Below are 13,106 nucleotides of genomic sequence, written 5' to 3' on the forward strand. Positions count from 1 at the left end.
TTTGTATTCGGTCATGTTTCCGGTCACCTTGCCCTGGTTAAAAGCAGTGGTTCGCGTTTACAACTTTTACTTATGAAACTGTAGACTGTCTGTGTCCCAGTCTTGTCTGTCATGCCACCAACTAGTGTGGTTGCAAAGTCCCATAATAATATAAAATTGTGTTTTCAGACATATTACAATATATTTTTGCAAGAATAGTTCTAGGTTTTATGTCTCAAGAATCATATAAATCAATGTATTTTCACTTTATCGAATTTGAGTTGGATATGTTATGTGACAGGTGTTTTAGGAGTTCACAAGTACTGTGCTTCAATATAGTAAATAAACACTGCAGGCCTGTCAGTCACCAAGTAAACGTGAACATGCAGCAGCATCACATCAGCGAAATCCCCTCTCCTCTCTTCACAATTGCCCATGGTCCGCATAGTTCATTATCAAGAAAAATAGTGATATCTGTTGGGGGTTTTTGCATTAAGAATAGTTTATACGGGTAAATTAATATATAAATATAACGTATACGTTTGACCTGAATGTCCGACATGCGTGCATAATCATAATATTTTTGTTTAGAGTAAGTATATTTAGTTAAACGGCAATGCCCTGTTTTCCATCCAGTACCATCACCCCTACAGAGGTGCAATGGACTCTTCCAGTCAGACATGTCACGATCGTTGGTTGGAGAGGAGAGAATCGAGCAGGGAGAGGCATACAAAGCCTGCCATTGCAGTTTTACTGCTTTGGATTTGCGGACGAAGTGATATCTACATTTCTTCAAACGTTTCAACCAACGTTCATTAAAATAAATTACAAAAAGGCAACGTATTTGAGTTGGAATATTTTAAACGGAGTAATTTCAAATGAATAGGCATATCGGGTAAAGTTACATTGAAGGCAAACTACTGAAGATAATGAACTTTGGACTTTTCACACACAAATTTGGGTCATGTTTCACGACGTTCTGAAAAAATAAAATATTATTGCCCGGCGTGGCGGCAGCTGGGCGAAATTCAGAAGAAGGAATTTTGCGCTTTGGTTGAAGTGATAATACTAACACTAACTTGCTACTTTGGGAGCGGAGCAAGCAAGTAAAATGTCTGCCAAAACAGCTTCTAAGGTAGGATACCCGACGGAACTACAGAAAAAAAGTTACGAAGTATATTTTATTTTGCGCCGAATGCATAATCTTCTCATCAAGGGAAACTGGGAAATACTATCAACATCAGATTGTTCGTCTAGTTTATGTGTCTCTGTCAATGTTGTCAGTGGTTGATGAGATCGACATGATCGAACGTTACCTCAACTGTATTTATGTTAGGTGAATGTCATTCATGCGACCAGGGAGGTATTGATCATGAAGCATTCAGGATTTTATAATGTTTTGAAAAGAAGCAAAAAAGAATGGGGTCACTAAACTGACAATTTTTGCATATTATTGTCAGGGGTGCCCCAATAAAACACCTGTTGATCATCTACATTTGGGGGCTACATACCATTTCTTCAATGCTGGTGGTTAGTTACATTTTTGAGTTTGTCTTGACAGTGAAAACAGTTACTGTGGCAAACTTTATTTGAATGGACGATATCATAATAATGCGTTGCAATACTGTAACGGTTGGTTTCCGACGTTCAAAGCCCGGGTAAAGAATGTTCAGTGTTAATCAATTATGTCATAGTCTTGATACAATGACACGATTGTTCATTAGAACCAATAGTAAACTACAACCCGTAGTTTTATATCGGTGTCATTCACCGGGCAATCATGTTTGTTTACTGGGCCTAAGCAGATTTTCGAGTGAACGGGGTCAAGTTAGACACGTCTTAATTGTACATGCTATTGCTCCACACACACTGCGTAGGGTCAAGATAGACCATGTGGATTAAAATACGTAATGTATCTGTTCTAGTGGTTTGGCTTGGCATGTTTCAACCCTGTTTGACCAGGTGAAAGCTGGCAGTAACACATTTTGGGAGTGGTTGTAAATAGGTTAATCCACAAATTACAACGCATACCAATGTTTTCAAGTGTGCCAATTGTTTTCTCTGTCACACAGAGTTGTCTGACAACCTAGGAATGTGTACTGTAGTTTCACACTAATGAAATTCAGGTTTGGTCAGTTTTTCCAATTCAGGTGGAACCATCTCAGGTGATGTAATGCAGGTGTGTCCTATGTGGTGTATCTCACTACATCATACTATGGATATTTAAAGTGGACAGCCGTCCATTGAAAGTGCAAGTGACAACTGAAGTGCAATGTTCTGTTTGCTGGATGGTGCTCGGTCTGTCAAGAAGGCTATCATCTGTTTTGATATAGAATGTGTTTCTACCAGCATGTGTTCACGGATAAATAAGCCTTCTGGTTCATTTGGCTGTCACTCTGGCCCACTTGTTCAATCTGAATTAGAGGTCGGCCAATTTAATTAGGGCCGATTTCAAGTTTTCATAACGATAGGTAATCTGCATTTTTGGACGCTGATTACATTTCAATTCACGAGGAGACTGCGTGGCAGGCTGACCACCTGTTACGCGAGTGCAGCAAGGAGCCAAGATAAGTTGCTAGCTAGCATTAGACTTATCTTATAAAAAACAATCAATCTTAACATAATCACTAGTTAACTCCACATGGTTGATATTACTAGTTTAACTAGCTTGTCCTGCGTTGCATATAATCAATGTGGTGCCTGTTAATTTATCATCGAATCACAGCCTACTTCGCCAAATGGGTGATGATTTAACAAAAGTGCATTTGCTAAAAAGCACTTTCGTTGCACCAATGTACCTAACCATAAACACCAATGCCTTTCTTTAAATCAATACACAAGTATATATTTTTAAAGATGCATATTTAGTTAAAATAAATGAATGTTAGCAGGCAATATTAACTAGGGAAATTGTGTCACTTCTCTTGCCTTCAGTGCAAGCAGAGTCAGGATATATGCAGCAGTTTCGGCCACCTGGCTCGTTGCGAACTGTGTGAAGACCATTTCTTCCTAACAAAGACCGTAATTCATTTGCCAGAATTTTACATAATTATGACATAACATTGAAGGTTGTGCAATGTAACAGCAATATTTAGACTTAGGGATGCCCCCCGTTAGATAAAATACGTAACGGTTCCGTATTTCACTGAAAGAAACGTTTTGTTTTCGAAATGATAGTTTCTGGATTTGACCATATTAATGACCTAAGGCTCGTATTTCTGTGTGTTTATTATAATTAAGTCTATGATTTGATAGAGCAGTCTGATTGTGAGCGGTTGTAGGCAGCAGCAGGCTCTTAAGCATTCATTCAAAACAGCACTTTCCTGCATTTGCCAGCAGCTCTTCGCAATGCTTGAAGCACAGTGCTGTTTATGACTTCAAGCCAAGATTAGGCTGGCAATACTATAGTGCCTATAAGAACATCCAATAGTCAAAGGTATATGAAATACAAATGGTATGGAGAGAAATAGTCCTAATAATTCCTATAATAGCTACAACCTAAAACTTCTTAACTGGGAATATTGAAGACTCACCAGCTTTCATATGTTCTCATGTTCTGAGCAAGGAATTTAAACGTTAGCTTTTCTACATGGCACATATTGCACTTTTACTTTCTTCTCCAGCACTGTGTTTTTGCAATTTCTAAACCAAATTAAACATGTTTCATTATTTATTTGAGACTAAATAGATTTTTATTATGTATTATATTAAGTTAAAATAAGTGTTCATTCAGTATTGTTGTAATTGTCATTTACAAATATATTTTTTTAAAACCTGACGATTTAATCGTTATCGGCTTTTTTTGGTCCTCCAGTAATCGGTATCGGCGTTGAAAAATCATAATCGGTCGACCTCTAATCTGAATACATCACCTCTGCTTGGATGATTACGTTTTCAATATAGGATACCTTACCATACATTGAGTTAGGGACTGTTGTTCAGGGATCACTGCTTTATTTAAGGAATAGCTTTGAGGCCACATCAAGCAGTGCATGCCCCTCAGACCCACACCCCCCTAATTCACTTCACATAACTATTTAACTCCTATAGATGTTTGTAGTACAATACACCATACATGCAATATCTTTCTAGCTATGACTAATGTCAGGAATGTTGTGTGAAAAGTGTAACTTGAATGCCTGTGGTTTTATCGGTCCAGTCACAGGCCCATGTGTACTATGAATTCGTCCAGAGGAATTTCACCACACATATTCCAGTGGTCAGAGTCACATTGAGTAATGAAGGATACAGAGAATGATCTGAATGCTGTTTCTAGACCAGTGTTGTGACACCTGGAACAGGTCATGATCACATCTGTAGTTGAGGTGACATAATCTCTGTCAAAGGTCAAGCATGCTGAAATCAAACCCTAATAAAATAATTATATTAATGTCATGGAAACGTAATGGTCGTTTTTACATTGTCACATAATAATTGTTTACTTATAATTGTCCTCATCATAATGCATTTCCTGTCTTGGAGGAAGTGTGCAGCACAGCCTCATGTTTATCTGAAAATGGGATTAGGTAGAGCTCACTCAGCACAGCAGTAGCAGCCGCATTTTCATAGTGTTTCTGCTGGAGCACGAAGTAGGAGTGGACGTTGCCAACATTTCAAAAGCTGTGTGAAACCCCATTAATCCAGCTCATGAAGACATTAACTCTTCTTCCACAATACATTTTAATTCTGTCCTCATCCCTCCCTTGTCTTTTGCTGTTTACACTCGCTGAATAGGAATACAACACCACAAAATACAAATAATTTATTGTATCAGCTCGCTCTAAAAATAGGCCACAAGCTTGTGTTTTCAGGGTGAAAGAATAGCAGTGAAATTAAGCAAGGGGGTTTGAAAGGCTTTGCAGTCTGTGCTCTTGCCCTCCCTCTCATGTATGGCTGGAGAGGCTGTGGTAATTATGAGGACGAGTCCCTGTGGCCTTAGTGGACTCACTTAGCTCACGTCTTCTGTTTTCCTTTGATGATGATTACACATCTCACATTTACATCAGCGATTGGGGGTGGGGGGGTGCAATTAGGCTTCTCTGTGGCCTGGAGAGGTGGTGTTTTTGTTTTCCTGTATCACTAGTCGCTCTGTGGTCCTTTAGCCATATTTTTTATTTTAGAGAGCTGCTGGATGTTTCAGTGCAGACGGGGCTAGTCTCTCTCGCTCTCTCTTTCTCTGTGCCATGAGAGGTTCTGCGGACAGAGGGTCTCAAGTGGCCCCCATGAAGATGAGCTAGGAGCCCTGGCCCCTTGTGCAGCTGAGCTTTCAGTTTTGGTCAGACAAAGTGTTCTAAAAAAACACTGCTTCCTGTCAAGAGCACTGCCCACATGACCATCAGTTATCTAGACTCCACCGTTTTATCTCTAGTTTATCTAGTAGTGAAATACAACTGCTTAAAGACATGCTACAGAACTTTGGCGACTAGTAACTATTTTTTTTAAACTTCCTGCTTTGTGCTGGATGTTTCAATGTGTAGTTCATACATGCATAATCTATGAGCAGAATTACTGTATTACCACAATTGGCCACAAAATCCTTACTTAGAAAGTGACTGTTTACTGGAAGCTGTGCAAGTGGGCCAGCCCCATAGCAATTCAAGTTCTAGCCACTGAGCTTAAGCCCCTTACCGTTAGTGACAGCTAGCAAGATGCGTGCACACACAGCAGAGTGAGAGAGAGCAATGACGTGTGCACGTATGTGATGCAATTTTCAGGGACCACCTTTTGACTCGTGAACTTTATGTTCAGAAATACTGCCTAAAAACTATACAAAAGTACCGGTGAATCTCTAACACTACCCTCGTAGCTCTTCTGTCTGTTATCAAGTTTTATTTGTCACATGCGCTAAATACAACAAGTGTAGACTTTACTGTGAAATGCTTACTTACAAGCCCTTAACCAACAGTGCAGTTCAAGAAGAAGAAAATATTTACCAAGTAGACTAAAATAAAAAGTACTAATAAAAGCAACACGATAATAACACGAACAACATACCACAGGGAGGGGAGAGGGGGAGATGCACTGCCTATATAATCTGAATCACATGGAACCTCCTTAAAAAAAGACCTCATCTCTCACCCATAATCACAGCATTAAATCCTAGAGATATGGGGGTGCCTTTAAACTGTTTGCAGTCTACCATTATTTTCTTCTCACTGCTTTCTATCTGTGACCCCAGAATAGTGGCTAGATAGAGAATTGAGTTTGACAGCTTGAGGGTTCTTACAGAATTCCTAATCTATGTTTTGCCAAAAGTACCAAACACAGCTGTAGACTAGATTCAATGACATAGTATTTTCTCTAGAATCTAGGAGTGATACCACCGTGTGTTGGGAAAGATTAACGACCCCACATGTTCTCTCATTGCCTCAGACAGGCAGACTACCCAGTCTGCCAGTATCCTGCTCCTGGTGTATGGTGTGTTGTTACTGGTGTGTCTGTGTGAGTAAGCTGGCCGGATAATTACAGGGATCATGAATGGGGGAGGAGGGATGGTTGATATTGTGGTAGTGGGACTGACTGGGACTGTCGTGGTGTTTTCACAGGCAGGGAAGCACACAGCAGAGAGAGCAGGTCTGTCTCTCCCACCCCCCACCTCCTGCTGAGTCAGTAGACTGATACTTATCTCCCACAATCACACTGGTGCCTGGTCCCTGGGTTTGGGTTCCAGGAAAGGGTGCCTGCTCTCTGCACGCACCAACCAGCATCTCAGCATTTCTGTTTTGACTCCTAAACAGGAGAAACTGCGGTTTCTGTAGCTACCCCAGTTTGCGTGTTTGGTTTGTAAAATGGTAGATTTGATGTCCCTGCCGCTCCCAGGCCAGCCAAGCCACCCATCCTTGCCTTGTTGGCAGGTCAGATCTCTGAGGATTTATCCTCAGTCAGGAACCACCAGCAGCACAAGGGATTTGACACAGGCAAGGCTGGTTGTTTTTGTGTGTGAATGACTGACTGACTGACTGCAGCTCAGAGCGTTGAAATAGTCATCCTATGGCTTATCCTACATTTTTTTAGTCACTCGTTCGGGAAATGATCATGTTTTTGTTATGTAGGTCACCTACCTGCCACATTGCTGGAGCCCTCTTCACAGTGCAAGCCCATCCTATTTTGCTTTAGTCATGAATTATTTTTGCCCCCTAAATCTGGACAGAAGTTATGGACGATGACGTACAATATTTACATATGCATGTCATTACAATGGTCATACTTCAACCATAGGTCCCCGTGTTCATAGAGTTGTTTATGGAATATTCACTACATTTCATACATGTCGACTCTGTCCTGTGTGTCTGTTTTATTAAAACATGCCTTGGTACTGATCAGACTAAATCAGTCTCAGGCGCAGCTGCACTGCACTTTCTACTCCTCTCACTCTGTCTCCCCAGCACACTTTGGAGAGAGTGTGTGTGTGTGTCTTCAGTTAGTGTTCTTTTAGTTTGTCTGTCCCCTTGAGCAACTCTGCCATGTTTACCTATTCCTCCCTTCTTCTCTCACCCTCCTTACGACGTCCACATGCTTCCCAGCCGAAACAGTTAGTGCATAGACTGTATTATGCTTACATTTTGGGATGTTTTGGGATGTTTGGGGGCGCACATCTTTTTTCTTGAAGCAAGCTGAAGTCGGTAGCTAAAGTCTACGCCCCTTCATCTGTGATTGGTCAACAGTAGAGATTCTTCAGTAAAGTCTTGGTTGTCATTCAACGAAAGACGGCTCATTGGTTATTTTTTTAATTTGAGAAATACTGCACCAAACATCTTAGTTAGATGTAAAATTGCACAACTAAGATCTCCTCTGCAAAAATGTCAAAATGAAGTGAGTTATCATAGAATAATTTCAACTGTTTTGAGAAGGTGTGTACTAGCTATGCCATCTCAATATGGACAAACGGTACTATTGCCGCGTTTTTCTTGTTTTTCAAGTGAATGTCTTTTTAAGGGAGTGTGTGAGCACACTTGTTTGGAATTCGGCTAGGCGCCAGCCGAGCTGAAACTAGCTGACGCCTTTACTCTTCCCACCTTCCCCCTATCCTCTCCCATCCACTGTTATTTTGTGAATAAAGTCTGACTTAAGCCTTTCTGTCTCAGTACACAGGAAAAATATCATTACTCAAGCCCCGGGAGCAACTGGGGTTATGTTGTTAAATTGCTTCATTAACACAGCAAAACCTAAGCCTTCTATTTTCTACTGTTCAACTCTACCCTCTGAGTTTTACTCCACTGGAAACCGCTTTCAAATGTTATATAATCACCATTTGTGAAATTGTAGAATTCACCTTTTAAGTATACGAGTTGTAATTTCTCAGAAATATTATATGAGGTTATGATCGTTTTCCAGTAATACAGTTACAGTTCCTCAGGAGAATGAATGTAATCTTTGCTGTCCTGTTTATATCATCTACAAATTAAATTGTCCATAATGACCGATTATACGTGCAGTCAGGATAAGGATTCAAACAAGACCTTCCTGCCACTGATTTTACACACACACACACACACACACACACACACACACACACACACACACACACACACACACACACACACACACACACACACACAAACAAAACAACCCTGTTGTCTGTCTTTGACAAATAGCTATGGCAGGCAAGGTTTGTTTTGTGGCTTGCGCCTATAGTTATACTTTGCTCACAATGCACACACAACTCCTGGTGAGTTCTGATGGTGTACTTGACTGAGGCCATAGTGTGCACACCATATAAGAAACCCTTGTCACATCCTCTCATTTAGCCCTTTTAAGGTGGAACCTGAGTGTTGTCTGTTCTCTATCACATCTCTCTCTCTCTCTCAGGATCCCAGCCCTTTGATTCAACATACAGTTGAAGTCAGAAGTTTACTACACCTTAGGCAAATACATTTAAACTCAGTTTTTTGCAATTCCTGATATTTAATCAGAGTAAAAAATTCTCTATCTTAGGTCACCACTTTATTTTAAGAATGTGAAATGTCAGAATAATAGTAGATTTATTTCAACTTGTATTTCTTTCATCACATTCCCAGTGGGTCAGAAGTTTACATGCATTCAATTAGTATTTGGTAGCATTGCCTTTAAATTGTTTAACTTGGATCACATGTTTCGGGTAGCCTTCCACAAGCTTCTCACAATAGGTTGGGTGAATTTTGGCCCATTCCTCCTGACAGAGCTGGTGTAACTTAGTCAGGTTTGTCAGTTCTGCCCACACATTTTTTATAGGATAGAGCTCAGGGCTTTGTGATGGACACTCCAACACCTTGACTTTGTTGTCCTTAAGCCATTTTCCCACAACTTTGGTAGTATGCTTGGGGTCATTGTCCATTTGGAAGACCCATTTGCGACCAAGCTTTAACTTCCTGACTGATGTCTTGAGATGTTGCTTCAATATATCCACATCATTTTCCTTCCTCATGATGCCACCAGTCCCTCCTGCAGCAAAGCACCCTCACAACATGATGCTGCCACCCCCGTGCTTCACGGTTGGGATGGTGTTCTTCGGTTTGCAAGCCTCCTCCTTTTTCCTCCAAACATAACAATGGTCATTATGGCCAAACAGTTCTATTTTTGTTTCCTCAGACCAGAGGACATTTCTCCAAAAAGTACGATCTTTGTCCCCATGTGCAGTTGCAAACCGTAGTCTCAAACCGTAGTTATGGCGGTTTTGGAGCAGTGCCTTCTTCCTTGAGTGGCTTTCAGGTTATGTGGATATAGATACTTTTGTACCTGTTTCCTCCAGCATCTTCAAGGTCCTTTGCTGCTGTTCTGGGATTGATTTGCACTTTTCTCACCAAAGTACGTTCATCTCTAGGAGACAGAATGCATCTTGGCTGATGACAAGCAAAGAGACACTTAGTTTGAAGGTGGGCCTTGAAATGCATCCACAGGTACACCTCCAAGTGACTCAAATGATGTCAGCCTATCAGAAGCTTCTAAAGCGATGACATAATTTTCTGAAATTTTCCAAGCTGTTTAAAGGCACAGTCAACTTAGTGTATGTAAACTTCTGACCCACTGGAATTGTGATACAGTGAAATAATCTGTAAACAATTGTTGGAAAAATTACTTGTGTCATGCGCAAAGTAGATGTCCTATCCGACTTGCCAAAACTATAGTTTGTTAACAAGACATTTGTGGAGTGGTGTATGTAAACTTCTGACTTGAACTGTATAGTCGTCTCCCCCTTCCCGTAACTTCTATGTTGTAATTAGTTCATGTATGATGAGATACTGGGTCTATGCATAGATTGATTCAACTCTAGATAAACTCAGCCTCAATCAATCAAATGTATTTATAAAGCCCTTTTTTACATTAGCAGACGTCACAGTACTTATACAGATACCAAGCCTAAAAACCCAAAGAGCACGCAATGCCGATGTAGAAGCACAGTGGCTAGGAAAAGGCAGCAACCTAGAGATGAACCAGGGCTCTTGCTAGATGTTGGTGTTATTAATTAAGGTTTATTATTATTATTATTATGCATGTACTACTCATTAATGCATGCATGTTTTCTCCCTGATATGATAATTGCGTCTCCTCTGAAATGCAGGGTGGGAAAGTAACATGGTCGCCCGGCCTCTAACAGTAACCAACTCATTAATTCAGTAGATGTGGGCCAGGCTGAGGCCTACAACATGGCCATTGTGACTGAGAGGCTCTGAAAGCTTGGGAATTTCTCTGAGTGGACTTGGCTTCTTGTTTTAGTGGGGCTGGGCCGTGTGTGTGTGGGTGGAGGCCCAGCCCTGCTGGGGTAGTGGGCTGGCTGGCCCATGAAGACTTCCGCATGCTTCGGTTCCGCTGGCTCCTATCCGAAATCGGGTAACTGAACGAGTGTGCTCGCATACCTTCGACCATCGCTTGAAAAGACCTTTACTTGAAAACGATAAATGCAGCAATGATATTGTTTGTCCCTCTTGAGACGCTGTAGCCAGTATACACGTTGTGATGTATAAGTTCGGACGACTTCGGCTTCCGAACTTTGACTTGCCTCAAAGATTTTTTGTGTGCACGAACAGCCGAAGAAACCCTTGCTGAAGGCCAAAACAAACAAACGTCACAAAATGTTGTCATAATATATGCACAAACTATTTTGGATGGGAATCTGCTCTGTTGTCCACTGTACTGTAGGGACAGGCACCATCGCTCTCTGGAGGCCAACATGGTCAGCCTCAAGGACCCCCTGCTGAATAAACCCTTTGTTTTACCACCGTGTGTGTGTGTGTGTGTGTGTGTGTGTGTGTGTTTTAAATCCCAGCTTAAGAATGGTGACATAGGAACGTTTTGTCAGGGGTCGTGTTTGGGTTTAGTTCCATAAGACGACACTAGCAAACACACCCCGATCCCCAGTCACCGTTAATTAACCTCCCTTCGTTAGTCCCTGCCTCATGTTGCTCATTCTGAAAGGCTCTCCAATGCCCTATTCTCTAGCAGGAGATTTTCCTCCTCCTATGGCTGATTTGTTAGTGGCTTGCCAATTACTGCACCTCTGATTGTGTTTGATCGGAACAATGGCTGTATGGTTGTTGTATTTTTCTCCGTTTTTCACGACCAACCCAAGCCTGTTCTTTCAAAAGTTTCTATTAGTGTCCTGTGATAAGTAAACTAATGCAGTAATCTCCCTGAGTGTTACAATCTCTCGCTCTGCATGTTCTCATACTGAGCTCAGTATTTCCAGTGTTATCAAAAATAGGAAAAGCGAGAGAGAAGCTAGGGAAAGCGATAAAAGGAGGGAGAGAGCGAGAGAGCAGGGCCTTGGCTTCTTATCAGCACATTCCTGACCTCTGTTAAGTTGTGTTCTGTGGCAGGGCTGATAGCTATGTGGCTAGTGATTGGCTGAGTCCAGGGCTGATTTACAGACTCCTGTGTGATGGCAATGCCAGATTTCCTGCTGCCTGCATGGGCCTGGTTATCGTCCCTGACCTCAGCGCAGTCTAATGGGTCAGACACAACATCAGGATTGTCAAACGTTTGCCTGCCAACAGTACGTAGCACATCTGAACAGAGTGTCGGCAGTCAATCTCTTTTGTGTTCACACAGCAAGGCCCTTTAAGTCTTCAACCAAGTCGTCAAATTCTCCAAACCAGATTGTGGCAGAAGCGTTGTTTGGCAATGCATGTCCGTGTGTGTTGCTTTATGGTCATGTCAATGTTAGCTAACTAGCTAGATGTGCTAATGTTACTGTTGTTCTACAAAGCCCTTGTTGATACTAGCCAGATGGCCACAGCTAGATAACTAGCTAGCAAGATGTCAAAGAAAACATTTAAACTCTCCATAATCTCACACAGCCCATAGATATGTTTAGCTAGCTGGCTAACATTCACTAGCTAACTAGCTGTTGTGCTAGCTAGGTAAAGTAAAGACACTGCATTTACTCTTGGTGGCCAGCTACAGGCTGCTTCATGGAAACTAATCCATTGTGATTTAATTATGTTACTAGCTACAGTGGCCAGATAGCTAGCTTGCTAAAGCATTTAGTGTTGTGTGCATTGTGCTGCACTTACCACTCCAATTTGATGTCACTGCATTGCTCAGTTAGCAAGCTAACGCTAGCTAGCTAGCTAACTAATAAGCTAGAGCACATTATCAAATTGAACAAAAAGATCCTTCAAGCACATCTTCTTCACTAGATGTAACAGCTGTAAAGACTCTAGAAAAGCTTTATTGTTTTAGTGAGAACAATTCTGATGAAATACCATTTATAGAAGTTAAAGTAAAAACCCAAACCAGTCTGTGCATCAATACAGGTGTATATAGTAAAATACTGTATACCGTCCAGCCCTACCAGTTCATTAGATACCTTTTTGACAGTGATTACAAGTGAAGTGCAGGATGTGTTTGAGGAAGTGGCTCAGTGGAGCTTTAACCCTTCGGCTCTGATATTGCTGCTGAACAGAGCAGAGGGTGTTTGTGGGGAAAAGTTTGTGTTCCAAGTGAAGTTCATCATGCTCATCCCTACTGCTGATGGCAGAGAGAGAGGACAGTTAGGCTCTGGTTGAGTGGGGATGACTTTGCTGGTGGGCTAGCTGGGAATGATATGCTAGGCCTACTGTATCTCTCTGGGTCACTGGGTTGCACTGCTGCACATCAGGGCTGTGAAAGTTTCTTAGAGGAAATCATCCTCATTTGTGAATGGTTACAGG

At 41.5% G+C, this 13,106-nt stretch overlaps 1 protein-coding gene across 18 annotated transcripts in view; it reads left to right on the plus strand.

Annotated features, from left to right (window-relative positions):
• Nucleotides 1-13,106, plus strand: part of LOC139575965 (tight junction protein ZO-1-like) — a 149,675-nt gene that overhangs the window by 68,623 nt on the left and 67,946 nt on the right. The window contains exon 1 of one of the 18 annotated variants that reach the window (XM_071401480.1): nucleotides 684-1,114. The exons of the other annotated variants lie outside the window; for them this stretch is intronic. Within the exon in view, the coding sequence (XP_071257581.1) occupies nucleotides 1,091-1,114 (24 nt within the window). The 5' untranslated portion in view covers nucleotides 684-1,090. Of the gene's footprint in view, nucleotides 1-683; nucleotides 1,115-13,106 lie in introns of those variants that run through there. 18 annotated transcript variants of the gene reach the window in all.

The sequence above is a fragment of the Salvelinus alpinus genome, chromosome 5 (assembly GCF_045679555.1).
Source record: "Salvelinus alpinus chromosome 5, SLU_Salpinus.1, whole genome shotgun sequence".
Lineage (NCBI taxonomy): Eukaryota > Metazoa > Chordata > Actinopteri > Salmoniformes > Salmonidae > Salvelinus > Salvelinus alpinus.